Source organism: Hyperolius riggenbachi, chromosome 2 (genome assembly GCF_040937935.1).
Source record: "Hyperolius riggenbachi isolate aHypRig1 chromosome 2, aHypRig1.pri, whole genome shotgun sequence".
NCBI classification, from domain to species: Eukaryota; Metazoa; Chordata; class Amphibia; order Anura; family Hyperoliidae; genus Hyperolius; species Hyperolius riggenbachi.
Genome location: NC_090647.1, coordinates 64,865,643 through 64,882,202, shown reverse-complemented (window position 1 = coordinate 64,882,202; position 16,560 = coordinate 64,865,643). Strand labels below are relative to the sequence as shown.

General features: G+C 43.0%; 1 protein-coding gene across 1 annotated transcript in view; it reads left to right on the top strand.

Annotated features, from left to right (window-relative positions):
• TRPC6 (transient receptor potential cation channel subfamily C member 6) overlaps nucleotides 1-16,560 on the top strand; it is a 292,360-nt gene that overhangs the window by 180,750 nt on the left and 95,050 nt on the right. Inside the window, exon 2 of the mRNA XM_068266852.1 lies at nucleotides 7,407-8,181. Within this exon, the coding sequence (XP_068122953.1) occupies nucleotides 7,407-8,181 (775 nt within the window). The remainder of the gene's footprint in view (nucleotides 1-7,406; nucleotides 8,182-16,560) is intronic.

Sequence of the window (16,560 nt, the reverse complement as noted above, 5' to 3'; positions counted from 1 at the left end):
ACCATATTCTTCTCACTTCAGTTGTCCTTTAATACTCCATACAGCTTCCTGCCTTCCAATACCAATGAGATTGCCAGCCTAATCAAAGATCAGAGTTTGCAGGTAATACAGAGTATATACCGTGTTTCCCCCCAAAAAAGACAGGGCCTTATATGGGTCTTATATTAATTTTTGCTACAAAAGATAAATTATGTCTTATTTTTCCATGAACGACAATCTACATTTATTCTTGAAAAGGAAAAAAAAACAAAATGTGTTCAAATATAGTCCTGTCATCACATTCTGGAACATCATCTTAACTCTCCAAACCCTGTGTTCCTTTAGGAATTCCTCATAATTGACTTCCAGGCTACATTTCACTTGCCAACCCTGATTGTTGGGTCTCGGGAGGTCTTTTGATTGTGATTCTTTTTATGGTGTTTGCTTTCCTTGGTGAGGAGTCTATCTGTCTTGGTGCATTCTATTGCTTATTGCTTTCACCTTTTTTGCATGTATACTGTAGCTGCCTGGACACTATTTAACCACTATTTAACCACTTAAAGTGAACCTCCAGACTAAAAATCGACTCAGCAGCACTGAAAAGGCCTGGTGTTTCTTTAACAGTTTCACAGTATCAGAACTTTGTTTCTCTTATACAAGCCTCATTTTTAGCTGCACAGAAGAAAACTGCCCGGGCATTTTCCCCCTGATGCTGTGCAAAGCATGATGGGATTTTTGATGTTGTTGCTCTCGTTCTGCTGTTTTGGTGCAAATTTTTTTTTCTTACATTTTGAATTTGACATTTGAAGCCTAGCGCATGCAGCTGGGACGGGTTATAGGGACACAGAACAGTTGGAACTGTGTCTCCTGCTCCTTTTCACCTCCTTTCAACCAAAAAGATGGCTGCCCCCGTGACAAAGATGGCAGCCCCCATGAATCACAAACATTTGCCTTTTCTTTTAAAACAGGGTGAGGAAGAGGTTATATTACCTATCTATTCTAATTAACATTACTAATGTAACTTAATGACAGTATGTTTGTTTAGGTTGAAGTTCCCCTTTAAGGACCAGGGGATTTTGTTGTGATTAGTGCTGCTTGGGCTCTTCAGCCCACAGCACAGGTCACTTTGCAGACAGGGCGACCAGACTTCCCCCCCTTTTTTCCCCACTAGAGGGAAGTCCTGCTGGAGGGGTCTGATCGCCGCTGGCTACCTGTGTTTAGCGGGGGTGGGGGTGGGGCTCCCCTCCGCAGCGATTCTCAGCCTCTCTCCCTTTCCCTCCCTCTCCCTCACGCTGTGGCGGCACAGGACGGCGATCTGTCCTGCGCCGCCTAGGATAGGCTTCAGCTTATCAGATGCCGGTGATCCCCGGGCAGTCAGAGGACGGGGATCGACGATCACCTTTACGGCGCTGCTGCGCAGCAGCGCCATATGATGTAAACACAGGGGATTTCTTCCCCGAGTGTTTACATTTATCCTGCGAGCCCCGATCGGAGGCTCGCAGGCTGTTCACGGAGACACCCTCCGTGAACTGACATGGAACGGCCGCTTGAATGAGCGGCCGTTACCACTTTGACCTGCCGACACCTAGGCGGTCGTTAAGCAGACTTGAAGTGAAAAAAAAACCATATGAGATAATTAACCACTTCAGCATTCTGCGTACGCTTAAGTACGCCGCTGAATCCTGAAGTGGGTCTCCGTGAACACCCTGCGAGCCTCCGATCGCGGCTCGCAGGGTAAATGTAAACACGCGGGGAAGATCTTCCCCGCGTGTTTACATATATACGGCGCTGCTCTGCAGCAGCGCCGTAGAGGAGATCGGCGATCCCCGGCCTCTGATTGGCCGGGGATCGCCGGCATCTGATAGGCTAAAGCCTATCCTATCAGGCGCAGGACGGAAATCCGTCCTGCGCCGCTCACAGGGGGAGGGAGAGGGAGGGAAGGAGGCCAGGAAGCGCTGCGGAGGGGGGCTTTGAAGAGCCCCCCCCCCGCAACCGCAAGCAGCTGGTGGCGATCAGACCCCCCCAGCAAGACATCGCCCTAGTGGGGAAAAAAGGGGGGAGGTCTGATCGCCCTGGCTGCTATCTGATCGGTGCTGTGGGCTGGAGAGCCCACGCAGCACCGATCAGAAAAAAAAAACCCTGGCACAGAAGTGGTTAATGTATGTGTAGTACAAATAATGAATAGAACACAAGCAGCAAAAAAAAGTCTTATATTTTTATTTTCAGTTATATAGGTTTTCTTGATAACATTGCATCATTCTGTCATATTTGCAGTTTACAAACCATTACAAACCACACTCTGTACTTAAAGCTATAAATCAGAGCTAATGGCCCTTTGACCGTTCCTGCAGTAAAACCTTATCTCAAGCTGTCTCTCATTGTTCCTTTGATGTATAAGTGCTTCAAAAAACAGGACTGTTAGGTTGAATAGCTCAGAGAAGTGATGATCTAGAACTAGTGATGAATGTAATCAGCAAAATTACGATTTTGCAAAATTTCACGTACATTTTTGCAATTACGCCTATACGTAATTACGATTCGCAAACTAAATTGATTACATAGTCATTCATAATTTCGCATAACAATTTGCATAATTTTGCGAAATTTCACATAATTTTGTGCCGACTTTGGAGGTTAATAGCAAAGCCTGCATACGTGCTACTGACACCAACATTGCAACCTATGTTAAAGGGAATAGTGTGCACAAGGGAAAAATAATACTTTTCCAAAAAGACTGTATAGTTTTTGTGAAAATCGATTTAAAAAATGCAAAGAAAAATGGTTTTTAAACTTGGAAAATTTACAGTTTAAAAACCATTTTTCTTTGCATTTTTAAAATTGATTTTCTCAAAAACTACAATGTCTTTTTGGAAAATTATTTTTTTGACTTGTACCCACTATTCCCCTTAACATATGTAGCAATTTTGGTAGCAATAGCATGTATGGGGGCTTTGCTATTAACTGTCGGCACAAAATCGGCACAAAATTTCGCAAAATTGTGTGAAAATTACGCAAAATTATGAAATACTATTACATAGAAATCAATTACGATTTTCCCTGAAATTTTGCATTAGGATGCGAAAAATGCGAATTTCAATGCGAAATTTTGGGCCATCACTGATAACAACTGAAGTTTAATTTAACTCTTCCTGTACTGGAAAACAAAATGACACGCTTTTCTTTGCGCCTAATGTTCTAATTCTTAGCTGTACTACACAGTAGCAGGAAAAAAAGGGTGCCAGCTGAGGGTGGAATGAAAAGGGCGCCGCCATTACCTCTAATGCAATTATCGTTAATATGGCGAAAAAAGGGCACCCGAAATATCGTTAACAACATTAGAACATTCAAGTTTTTGAACTATGTTATCGTTTTAGAAGCTTGCAACGTTATAGTTTTTGTCATATTATTTTGTTTGTATGTACAGATTTTACGTTATCAAAGATATTATCGTTTCTGTGTAAAAGGGTGTTTCTGCAGAGGGAGTGGTTAGGGTTAGGCACCACCAGGCGGAGAGGTTAGGGTTAGACACCACCCAGGTGATGGTTAGATTTAGGCAATACTGGGGGGGGGGTGGTTAAGGTTAGGCACCACCGGGGGGGGGGGGGGGGGGTTAGGTTTAGGCACCACCAGGCCCGGGTGTCGCCGGTAACGGGGGTCCGGCGGACTAACACAGAGAGGAGCCAGGAGAACGCCGGGGGACCTCGCCGCCTACGGTGGGCTGGAGGAGGCCCAAGGTAAGTGAAACTTTTTATTTTTGGTAGAGCTTGGAATCCCTTTAACACTTATAATACGTTTCTCAGTGACCGTATAGCCTAGTGATGGTGCAGTAAGAGGCCAGCAATGGTATTATGATTTCCCAGAACAGTTTCGTTCACATTGAGAGATGTATTGCAATGTACTACTCAGGGTAAAGAGAAACTCCGACCAAAAATTTAACTTTATCCCAATCAGTAGCTGATACCCCCTTTTACATGAGAAATCTATTCCTTTTCACAAACAGGCCATCAGGGGGCGGTGCATGACTGATATTGTGGTGAAACCCCTCCCACAAGAAACCCCTCTCACAATAAAAGTTCGAACTTTTGGCAGTTTCCTGTCTGTGAACCTTGTTGCATTGTGGGAAATAGCTTTTTACAGCTGTTTCCAACTACCAAAAACCATGCAGCAGCTACATCACCTGCCAACAGTAAAATGTTCACTGGAGTTCCTCTTTAAGAAGATCCATGGCGTAATCAGGCAGTGTAGCCATGCGGTTGCCAATTACAGCGGTTTGTCTTGTGGAACACAAGCAGCCATTGTATGCAGACTTGTAGAATTGTGTCTATAGAAACTGCGGCAATTGCCAATGCTAACTAGTCAACGTTCCCTAAAATAGAATCCAATTTGGAGCATTTGGCTAGTCCCCGGGGAGCCCTATTACAAGATGCCCTAATCCTGCAAATAGTCACAGAGGGGAGGGGGTCATACTTATAATTTACACTCATCAACACGATTGCTCGGAGAATCTGATTTTGTATTTTGGGTTAAACTGAGCTTTATTGCAACGCTTGAATGACATGGAGATTTCTGTGACACAGGAATTACACTAGAGTAAATTGACAGTGCACTATATATGCTTATTAGGTTATTTGTTCCCCTTGAAAAATGAAAAAGCGAATGTTACACAGAACCATCTTGCTGTCTTCCTGACATGGATTGTCACCATGAATCCAGGCCCTTGGGGCCCATTTCCACTGGCGAATAGGATGTGAGGCAATCGCTGCATCACCTCGCATCCCTCTGCAGGTACTTCTGGTTGTCTTCCATACAACTGGATGCGGCGTCATGTGGCATCCCAGCGGCTATGGGGACTCGGATGCGTGCTGCGCGAAACTGCAGCATGGGATACATAATTTCCCCCACGTTGCATCGCGCCGGATCACGTAGGTAAATTCGCGTCAATGGAAACAACTCCATATGACGTGAATTGGTTGCAGTTTCCTTGCGTTGCGATGCAAAGCGGTTTCCGCATTGCAATGCGTCTAGTGGAAACAGGCCCTTATTCAATTCTCTTTTTCTCCTAAGTTTTCTCTGAGGTGATATTTTCATACCTTATCAATAAAATGCCTTTTAAACATTTACTTCAGTGGAGGCAGTACGTTTATACCCCTCTGGTGGTTATTAATGGTTCCAAGTTCGTAGATATACATACCTCACCCACCACTCCGGTATGGTTCTCGTCGCCGCCCCTTAGTACTCTGATCAGTGAATGGAAACAGTTCAGTGAATGGCAACACAGGCATCAATGAGATGCATGTGGTCAGTGATAAAATGAACGTGAAAATATATACACATTATTTTGCAGTACACAGGAATATAAAGTGGGGGGGGGGGGGGGGGGAGACATCCAAATAGTAAAAATACACCCTAATTTTTTTTTAAAAAATTCATAAATAATTACCTTAGGGACTCAACTTTTTGTTTAATATGCATGTCATGAGGATATATTACTGTTATTTTTGCAAATATGAGCTTGTAATTAGTGACGGACGCAAAAAGGAAAAAATACACCTTTATTTCCAAATAAAATATTGTTGCCATACATTGTACTAGGAACATATTTTGAATGTCGTAATGAATGGGCAAATAAAATGTATTCGTTTTTTCCACTGTAGCACATTTTGTTTTAAAACTATAATAGCCGAAAACTAAGAAATTAATTTTTTTCATTTTTTTTTCTTATTATTTTCATTAAAATGCATTTAGAATAAAATAATTCTTAGAAAATGTACCACCTGAAGAAAGCCTAATTGGTGGTGAAAAAAAAAACAAGATATGGATCACTTCATTGTGATAAGTAGAGATAAAGTTATGGGCGCATGAATGGAAGGAGCACTGAAATGTGAAAATTGCTGTGTCCCATAAGGGGAAAACACCTCAGTGGTGACGTGGGTAAGCAGAGCATCCACAAGGCAATTCTGGAGCCTGGTGAGGGTCTAGGGGCCTGGTGGATGTTAGCCCCCACCAAAACTTACTAAAAAAAAGCCAGACGACCATCAGCAGTGGGCACTGCTATCTTGCCTAAGGCCCCATTTCAACTTAAAGGGGCACTACAGCGAAAAACTGTAAAATTTAAAATATGTGCAAACATATACAAATAAGAAGTACATTTTTTCCAGAGTAAAATGAGCCATAAAATACTTTTCTCCTATAATGCTGTCACTTACTGTAGGCAGTAGAAATCTGACAGAAGTGACAGGTTTTGGACTAGTCCATCTCTTCATAGGGGATTCTCAGCAAGGCTTTTATTCTTTATACAGATATTCCAGAAAAAGTATTTAAACAATGATGCTGGCCAGCTTCCCTGCTCCCTACACAGTTTTTTGGCAGTTGGACAGAGCTACTGCCATTCACTAGGTGCTATTGAAAATAAATATATCCCTGAGAATCCCCTATAAAGAGATGGACTAGTCCAAAGCCTGTCACTTCTGTCAGATTTCTACTACTTACTGTAAGTGACAGCAACATAGGAGAAAAGTAATTTATGGCTCATTTTACTCTGGAAAAAATGTACTTCTTATTTGTATATGTTTGCATATATTTTAAATTTTACGTTTTTCACTGTAGTGCCCCTTTAATCCATGTCTGCCTTTTAGCCACCAGCAAGCAAGAAAATATGAAAAATGATCTCCTAGGAGAAAACGTAGGAGAAAATGTGACTTGAATATTTGCCACAGTCCATTGTGTCCATCCAAGTGATTGTCGTGTCCATTGTGACGGCTATGTCATAGATACTATGCCATTTATGATATGCCTGTGTTCCGTAAGGTATAGGGAAAAGTCATGGGAGACAGGACTTCATGTTCTGCTACCACAATGGACATATCAGACACATTGAAAACGGACATGCGTGAACACATTCTATAGGTAACATAGGACCATGCTTGTTCGTCCGTTGGTGTGGGTTCCAAAAAATGCTCCAATATCCTGTAAAATGGAAACCTAGCGTAAAGGTGGCCATACATGATTCAATTTTTTGTGGGCCAAAGAAATCTGATCGATTTCTCCCCTTGATCAGATCATTTGAAAAAAATCCAGCCAATATGCCATACACTTATGATTTATGTTTTGAAGTTAAAAAAGATCCAATAATCTGATTTTTTTTTTCAACTCATCCAATCAAATTTTTATAGAAAAAAAAAAACCCAAAAATAGATCTGATACATGCCTATAACAAATGTAGGCAAACATCTGTTCTGCATGCTTGTTCAGGTTTGATAACTAAAAACATTAGAGGTAGAGAGGATCAGCAGGACAGCCAGGCACTGTGCATTGTAAATAAATATGGCAGCCTCTATATCCCTCTCTGGTCACTTGTCCTTTAATAAATATTGTTTCCCCAGTTAATTGTTCTCATTCTATTCTGTTTTTGTTGTGTTATCACGCAGGCATGGCTCAGAAGACAGGCTGTCCCGTAGAAGGCAGACGCTGCTTCGGGAGAAGGGAAGGAGGCTAGCCAACCGGGGGCCGGCATACATGTTTAGTGATCGCTCCACCAGCCTTTCACCGGACGAAGAGCGGTTTTTGGATGCTGCCGAGTATGGAAATATACCTGTGGTTCGGAAGATGATAGAGGAATGCCACTCCTTAAATGTCAACTGTGTGGATTACATGGGTCAGAACGCTTTACAGTTAGCAGTGGCTAACGAGCACTTGGAAATTACAGAGCTTCTGCTGAAGAAGGAGAACCTTGCACGGGTGGGAGATGCTCTGCTTTTGGCCATCAGTAAAGGATATGTAAGGATAGTAGAGGCCATTCTTGGCCATCCATCGTTTGCCGAAGGCAAGCGGCTCACCACGAGTCCCAGCCAGTCGGATTTCCAACACGACGACTTCTATGCCTACGACGAAGATGGAACGAGGTTCTCCCAAGATATTACGCCTATTATTTTGGCCGCTCATTGTCAGGAGTATGAAATTGTTCACAGTCTCCTGAGAAAGGGAGCTCGGATTGAGAGGCCTCATGATTATTTTTGTAAATGCAGTGAATGTAATGAAAAACAAAAACACGATGCCTTTAGCCACTCCAGGTCGAGGATTAATGCATATAAAGGACTTGCAAGCCCCGCGTACCTGTCTTTGTCCAGTGAGGACCCAGTTATGACAGCTTTGGAACTCAGTAATGAGCTGGCTGTGCTAGCAAATATTGAGAAGGAATTTAAGGTGGGCTCGGTGCTGTAATGGGTGCGTCCATCATGCTTTTAATTCAGCCTATCTTGTTTGATCCTCCAAACTGTGTTACTCACTGTTATGGGTCCATTCCTTCACCATGGGAGTGGCTGCTAAGCAATCATATGTCCTCATGTCACCTTCTGCCATCTGTGCATGCTGAGAGCATTGGAGAACCTTTACCCCATGCACTCATCATGAACCAGTGGTAAAGGTGACGGTAAGCACAGTCACTTGATGATTGCCCCAGAACCAATAAGAGGTTGAGTAAGAGCGGGCGTGTGTAAATTTTCCATGGTGAGAATAAAAACAAGTGTCTGACAAGTGACAAACAGGTCCGTAGCTGGAAGAGTAATATTAAAAAAAAATATAACCACAGCTGTAAAACGAAAAATTTGCTGACTCACAATTTAGCCACTGCTGATATGTATTTGGTGCTCCTGATAATTATGTCTCAGTGAGGTGCATGCACTAAACTGTGTTAAGCAAAATTACGTACATAAAGTTTTACGCATGATAAGCAAAGCAGAATGCGATACATGACATGCAATGGTTTCTGCTCTGCACATTGTGCAGTAAGACTTTACGCACATAATTCTGCTTACCGCAGTTTAGAGCATACAGCACGACGACCCTGATTTACTATGGTTCTCCAAGGCTAGAGAACAGGGAAGAACCTACGTCCAGAAAGTCAGAATGGGTTACTCAATGCTGCAATCCAAACCATTAACAGGACCAGCGAGTCGATCAGCTGAACACCCGTATCCACAAAGGGTAAGAACTTCATACAGACCAAGGAAAGAGGCTGGGTCTCAACCTGGATTTAGGCCTACTGGCCAATTTATTGCAAGTACCAAAGTGCAGCTCTGCACTTTGGTACTTGCAATGAATCGGCCAGTAGGCATAAATCCAGGTTGAGACCCAGCCTCATTCCTTTTGAACAAAATTCAGGCAAGACTTGCTAGCTTACAAATAAGGGAACGGGAGTGTGACCATTGAGATGAAGAGGGTCCCGTCCTGCCAGCAGTGGTGGGCTTGCGGAGGATTTCTTGGGCGAGTATCTAAGTAAAAATAATTTCTTCTCACAGGTGTGCTTTACAAATGAATCAAAAGTAATTATTTGTTTGCTTTAAAGGTGGTTGATTTGATTCAGTTTAATTGTAGTTTTATGGCTCTTCCATCTTAAAAGATTATCCCATTTGATTGAAATCAATCTCAATTAATCAACGTTTTTTATCTTTACAGTTTGATTGTTCATAGATACAACTGTTTTATTGGATCAGTCATGTTGTCATACGATTGTAATATCAATGTGTGTGTGTGTGACCAAGGCCAGAGTGTCTCCATCTTTCTCATTCAGAGTGGGCAGGTCATGGGGACTTAGTGCTTCTGATTATATACCCTGTTTCCCCGAAATTAAGACATACGCCAAAAGTAAGCCCTAGCAGGAATTTTGAGCATGCTCGAAATAGAAGCCCTATCTCGAAAGTTAGCCCTAGCGCCAGTAAGGGGGAAAAGTATGGAAATTTGTGTTATTACTGAAGTCCATGGTCTGGTGGGCAGGAGCATGGCTCTGTCATTGGGCCAATCACTGCACCTGCGAGACCAACCGCTCCCGTAGAAACACAAGTTGCCATATTTCTTCCCATAGTCTGAAGCTCGGGGACACAGCAGCATGGAGCTTGGGGAAAGAAGTGCATGCATGGGGTCATTAGAGGACAAGAGGACAGCACAGCATGGAGCTGGTGGTAAGAGGACAATGCAGGGGGACATTGGAGGACATGATAACCATCAGGAAACATGGGTACAGTGAAGGACATGGAAAACATAGGAGAACACAGGAGGACAGGGGATAAAGGAGGACACGGGTACAGAGGGGGACACCAGAGGACACCAAAAGTACAAGGGGGACACACAAGAGGTGGATCCAGCAGATAAAGAGATGGCACATTGGGGAAGGCAGAAGGACACACTGCACAGAACTTAAGTGCATAGAAATATAAGACATCCCCTGAAAATAAGCCCTAGCACATCTTTTTGTGTGCAAATTAATATAACACACTGTCTTATTTCCAGGAAGAGGGAGCTTCTGCATTCTTTAGTGAAGGAGAGCGTCACCTGCTGCATACATTAGGAAAATAAAAATAATTCTTATTCAATATTTCCTATATAGCTCCATCTAACAAATGTGTAGTGTATTTTAACAAAATTATTGTAGAGAAGAAAGAACACAACTCAATGTAAGTACTCTGGGATAAAATGTTACCATGCTTTCAGTAATAACCAAGTTTATCCCAATAACATGACCTGACTATGAGGAATGAAGGCGGATGAGTCTTGCCTGATAAGGTGATTTATATATTAAACAAACCTTCAGGCAGCTCCAGCTGATAAGAGAGGATTTTCTTCATATAGCATCGCTCATGAATATGCGAGCAGCCTAATGCCGGGATTGGTATGCTGCACTTGGTAGACTTGGCTGGCAAGGATAGAGTACACAGCTAGGGATTGATCATCCGCTAAATAGCCGCTGGGGCCGTTAGGGTAATAATATTTACATCCTGGTTAATCAACCGTCTGATAAGTGCTGGGAGATTACCATGCAACATCAAACATTTATAGTCTGTAATGAGCTTAGAATTTCATTGCACTCCCAGAATTAACTGTCTGCTGCTGAAATTAAGTGGCTTTGTTATGTAAACACATACACATAAGAAGTGTGTTTCTTCCAGAGTAAAATGAGCCATAAATTACTTTTTCCTTATGTTGCTTTCACAGTAGTTAGTAGAAATCTGAACTGACAGGTTTTTGACTGGTCCATCTCTTCATGGGGACTCTCAGTATTTCAATTATTCTTTACAAAAACTGGAAAGGATCCGTAAAATGATGCCAGCCATTCCCCCTACCTGTTTGCACTCTATTCTGGCAGTTGGTCTAAGCAACTGGCGTTCTTGAAGTCTTTTTGAAAATAAAGAATACCCAGAGAATCCCCCATGAGGAGATGGGCCAGTCCGAAATCTGTCAGTTCTGTCAGATTTCTACTACCTACTATAAGTGACAGCAACATAGGAGAAACATACTTTATAGCACATTTTACTCTAGGAGAAATGTACTTTTTATTTATGTGTTTTCATGTATTTTAAATTTTACAATTTCTCACAATAGTGGTCCTTAAAAAAAAAAAGAAAAATAGCAAAATGAAAATTCCCATCGTGGACACACACCTACCAGGTGGTGTTGCTTTTAGCATCTTGTGTACATTGCATTGAAGCCTAAGTGACTATTTTAGAAATATAGACCACTGCGGCTTAGAAAAATAACCATGTACACAAGTTCAAGTATCATTTGCTTCCTAGACTAAATATTGAAGGTGCCAAATCCTCTTTGTTGTGGCAGTGACGGTCCCCATGGAGTTGGGGTCACAGTGTGTATAAAAGAGGGTAGAAAGGAGCACTCAAATAGTGTAGTACTGTCATTGGCGTAGCTAAGGAGCTATGTGCCCAGATGCAAGTTTTACAATGGGGCCCCCAAGCACTCTATACATAACAATTGATATGGCGCACCAAAACCTGTCAATGGCAATTACAGTGTCAGAGGTGCAAGAAAAGAATGGGGAGCAGTTTGTTACTGATTACCACTATTCAAAGTATAGAAGTGATTATTATGAGCACAGGACCAATAGAGAGCTAATACTGTAGTTGATGGAAGGCCCCTTGGGGGCCCCTCTAGGCCCAAGGGCCCCGATGCGGTCGCAACCTCTGCACCGCCTATCGCTATGCCTCTGGTTGATTGTCAAAGCGCTACGGCAGTGGAACTCTATGACGGGGATTCCACTACAGTGCCCACAATCTGCATAAATCGCAAATACACGGCATGCTACCTTTTCAAATCGCTCTGAAAAATCACAAGTGTTTGCAAATGTGATTTCTACTGAGTCCCGTACTTTGAGAAAATAAAGGAAACGTGTCCAGGGTAAGGAAGAACGCATCTGTGCTTTTATGATATAACATGGATCCATATGCATGAATTCCCTATAGGGCCACTTTAAAGATCTCTTCCTGTTCAAGGAAATCTAATCAGCTTACTGTACATATTATTACATATGTTAATGTTTAAAAAGCCTTGTTTCTATTTGCAGCCAGAGGAGTAGCTATGGGTGGGCAAGGGGAGACATATGTCCCCGGGTGCAGCACTGTGAGGGCACTTAGCACGGCCATTGCACCCCCACGTGCATGAGAGGCAGCTCGCTGGCTGCGGAAATGCCCCTGCTTCTCTCCCTCGCTCTGCAGAAGCGCTAACAGCAGCCGAATAAGGCTATCTAAAGGGGCACATCTGGCTATCTAAACAAGGTGAAGGGGGGCACATCTGGCTAACTGAAGGGGCACACATTTGGCAATTTAAAGGGGGGCGCATCTGGCTATCTGAATGGGGTGAGGGGGCACATACAGCTATCTAAATATATTTTAACTCCACCCATGATCACATTTTGATGGGAGGCCAGGCCCATTTTGTCCAAAGGGGGAAGGGGGGCGCAAAAGCTGTCTTTGTCCCCGGGCGCTGAAAACCCTACCTACACCTCGGTTTGCAGCCTGTGGCCGTATATGGCAAAGAGACGAACAGGCACTCTAACTAAAATTGAGCTTCTTGTTCATATGCTGGTGCAACAGGCTAGATGTGTGGCTGTGTGTTAATCAAAGGCAAATAAATTCATGTATTAATTGTCACATAAACAGATAAAATCATTATTTTGGTGAAGTGATTAAAGGGACTTTTAACCCCCTTACTAGTTCACAAAAAATGTATTCCAGCTCCCAAATCCTGAAAGCAAAAACTAGTGTCCCTTCTGGAAACCCAAGCTCTGTCTCAATTACCCAGCACTGTGACACACCACAGATGGGAAGGGGGTGTCACTGCACTGTCATAGTGTTAAATAACTTTTTCCAAGACACCCACCATGGACCATGGACCATGTATAAATTGAAAAATGTGGTCTCACTAAGTGGTTTCACTCTCTGTGAATATATTCATGTATAATATAGTACAACAGCAATACTTTTCTATATTCCCTGGAGCAACTGAGACCTCAATGGAGCAGTAGATGTTGGAGGATCCGCAGCTTGTAAAGCTCACCACCAGAGGCAAAGCCAATGGTTGAATTAGGTTGGCAGCCATCTTTAGTGGGTGGAATGACCTTTGAAGGGCGTGTTTTATTAACAGTTTTATTATTATTTTGTCTGAATTGAACTAGTTTTTAGGTCTGTTCATCATGTTCTGCCCATCCTGTGAGCTTAACACATACATGGGAGTGAAACATCAATTAAAAAGCCAAATGAAGCAAAATATTAAATATTTTATAGTGGTGGGACTTTGTTCTCAACCATAGTCACCTTTTTGCTATTATCAGCATTACCGGTAATTATTTTCATATAATGAAAGCTCTGATGTGTCAACTTCTGTTATATTCACCATTTTCATTCCATTGATGGATGCGAATGCAATGCTGGCAATGCTCCCCTGACATTTGAGAAGATGGATGGGTGGTGCAGATACAAATACAATGGTGACCATGTTCTACCGCAATCCTTCATCTTCACATTAGCTGGGAGTTCTTGACGAGGGTTGGAGACACTCATTAAGATACCTGACTATGATTTCATAGATTGCGAAAGTGGTCAAACTGTGATCTGCTGTCTCTGCGTTGTCTAATTATCATCTTTATGGCAGAATTATGGGTGCTAAAGTCATAAAGCACTTTTCAGTGGCTCATTTGACATCTGTGAGGCATCAGTAGAGATTTATCATTATTCCTAGCAGAGGGGCCAGCAATGTTTGCACACTTTCCCTTACTTATCCTTGGTGAGCCTCAAAGCCTGGGGGCCCATCTTGGAAATGTCATAAACCAAACTTGGCCATCAAAATCTTCACACCCATAACAAGTGTAGCAACAAAAACACCTGATCTGAAGCAAGGACTCTACTGGAGGAAGAGAAGGTTAGTAGAGCAGAGCAGAGACCCGAGTATCCAGCACCAGCGGGGATCGCCTGATGCCGGATACATGAGCTTGCCGGATACAAGGTCAAGCAACTGGCATACAATTCACAAAACCTCCCTCCAAATACTTACCAAGCCTCCAGCGGCGTCTAGCAGCCTTTCTGAATCACCTAGTGGGTTGCTAGTGGCTTTCCTGCTTACCCCATGCACAGAAGCCAGCATGTCAGCTGACCTGCATCGGGTCACGTGGCATGTTGAGTTGTGTGCACAAACGCTGGAAGCCACTAGGAGCACGCTAGTTGACCAAGAAAGGCTGCTAGACGCCGCTGGAGGCTTGGTAAGTACTTAAAAAGCAGCCAAAAGTAAATTCCCCATTATCCGCCGGGGGAAGAACAAAGGTATGTTTTGGACTACGAGGGGCTGGAGGAAGCCCCAGGTACGTTCATTATGGCTTTTTTTTATCCTGCTCAGGGTCTCTTTAACTAGATGAGGTAATTTTCCTAGTTTCAGAATCAGAAACGGTTCCTATATCTATATTTTGCTGAATACGGGTATGTAGCTCCGCCCTCCCAGCCTAGACTGTTTAGCTATGCAGAATTCTCCTCCCAGGGAATTCTGGGAGATCAGGCATTATTCTCACTGGCTTCAGAATTTTCAGAAAAAAAAAATCCCACAGAACTGCACCTGACAGGACTAAAAATGTGACCACCTGTGATAAATTTCAGAATGTGAATCAGAGATAGCTTTTTCAAAGGGCAAACAGAAACTAAATAACTTATAATAGAATATTGTACAAAAATAAGAAATGTTATTTATTACCTTATTATTTTCACTACAGTTCTTCTTTAAACAAACATCTGGTTGTTCACTTTGATGACATTCAAGGCCCTGACCGGCTTGGGATTCATAGAAAGCATTTGTCATCAACACAGAGTTGCCTATTTTCAACACAGCACCAATTGGTGGTGGGTCAGTGCAGCTCCAGGGTGGCTTTGGGTCAAAGAAGGTTAAAAAGTGCATGTTTTACCTCTAGTGGACGCTATTACTGGTGTGCACTATAAATAACTACAGTGGGTTGCAAAAGTATTCGGCCCCCTTGAAGTTTTCCACATTTTGTCACATTACTGCCACAAACATGCATCAATTTTAATGGAATTCCACGTGAAAGACCACTACAAAGTGGTGTACACCTGAGAAGTGGAACGAAAATCATACATGATTCCAAACATTTTTTACAAATAAATAACTGCAAAGTGGGGTGTGCGTAATAATTTGGCCCCCTGAGTCAATACTTTGTAGAACCACCTTTTGCTGCAATTACAGCTGCCAGTCTTTCAGGGTGTGTCTCTTGCAAAACAGCTCCAGCTCAGTCAGATTAGATGGACAGCGTTTGTGAACAGCAGTTTTCAGATCTTGCCACAGATTCTCGATTGGATTTAGATCTGGACTTTGACTGGGCCATTCTAACACATAGATATGTTTTGTTTTAAACCATTCCATTGTTGCCCTGGCTTTATGTTTAGGGTCATTGTCCTGCTGGAAGGTGAACCTCCGCCCCAGTCTCAAGTCTTTTGCAGTCTCCAAGAGGTTTTCTTCCAAGTTTGCCCTGTATTTGGCTCCATCCATCTTCCCATCAACTCTGACCAGCTTCCCTGTCCCTGCTGAAGAGATGCACCCCCAGAGCATGATGCTGCCACCACCATATTTGACAGTGGGGATGGTGTGTTCAGAGTGATGTGCAGTGTTAGTTTTCTGCCACACATAGCGTATTGCATTTTGGCCAAAAAGTTCCATTTTGGTCTCATCTGACCAGAGCACCTTCTTCCACATGGTTGCTGTGCCCCCCACATGGCTTGTGGCAAACTGCAAACGGGACTTCTTATGCTTTCTGTTAACAATGCCTTTCTTCTTGCCACTCTTCCATAAAGGCCAATTTTGTACAGTGCATGACTAATAGTTGTACTATGGACAGAGTCTCCCACCTGAGCTGTAGATCTCTGCAGCTCGTCCAGAGTCACCATGGGCCTCTTGACTGCATTTCTGATCAGAGCTCTCCTTGTTCGGCCTGTGAGTTTAGGTGGATGGCCTTGTCTTGGTAGGTTTACAGTTGGGCCATACTCCTTCAATTTCTGAATGATCGCTTGAACAGTGTTCCTTGGGATGTTCAAGGCTTTGGAAATCTTTTTGTAGCCTAAGCCTGCTTTAAATTTCTCAATAACTTGATCCCTGACCTGTCTTGGACCTGTCTTGTGTGTTCTTTGGATTTCACGGTGTTATTGCTCCCAATATTCTCTTAGGACTGGAACCCACAAGAGCGGTTTTGTGAGCATTTTGGCAGTGCTGCGATACGCTAGCGTTTTGCCAAAACGCTCAGCTAATGTT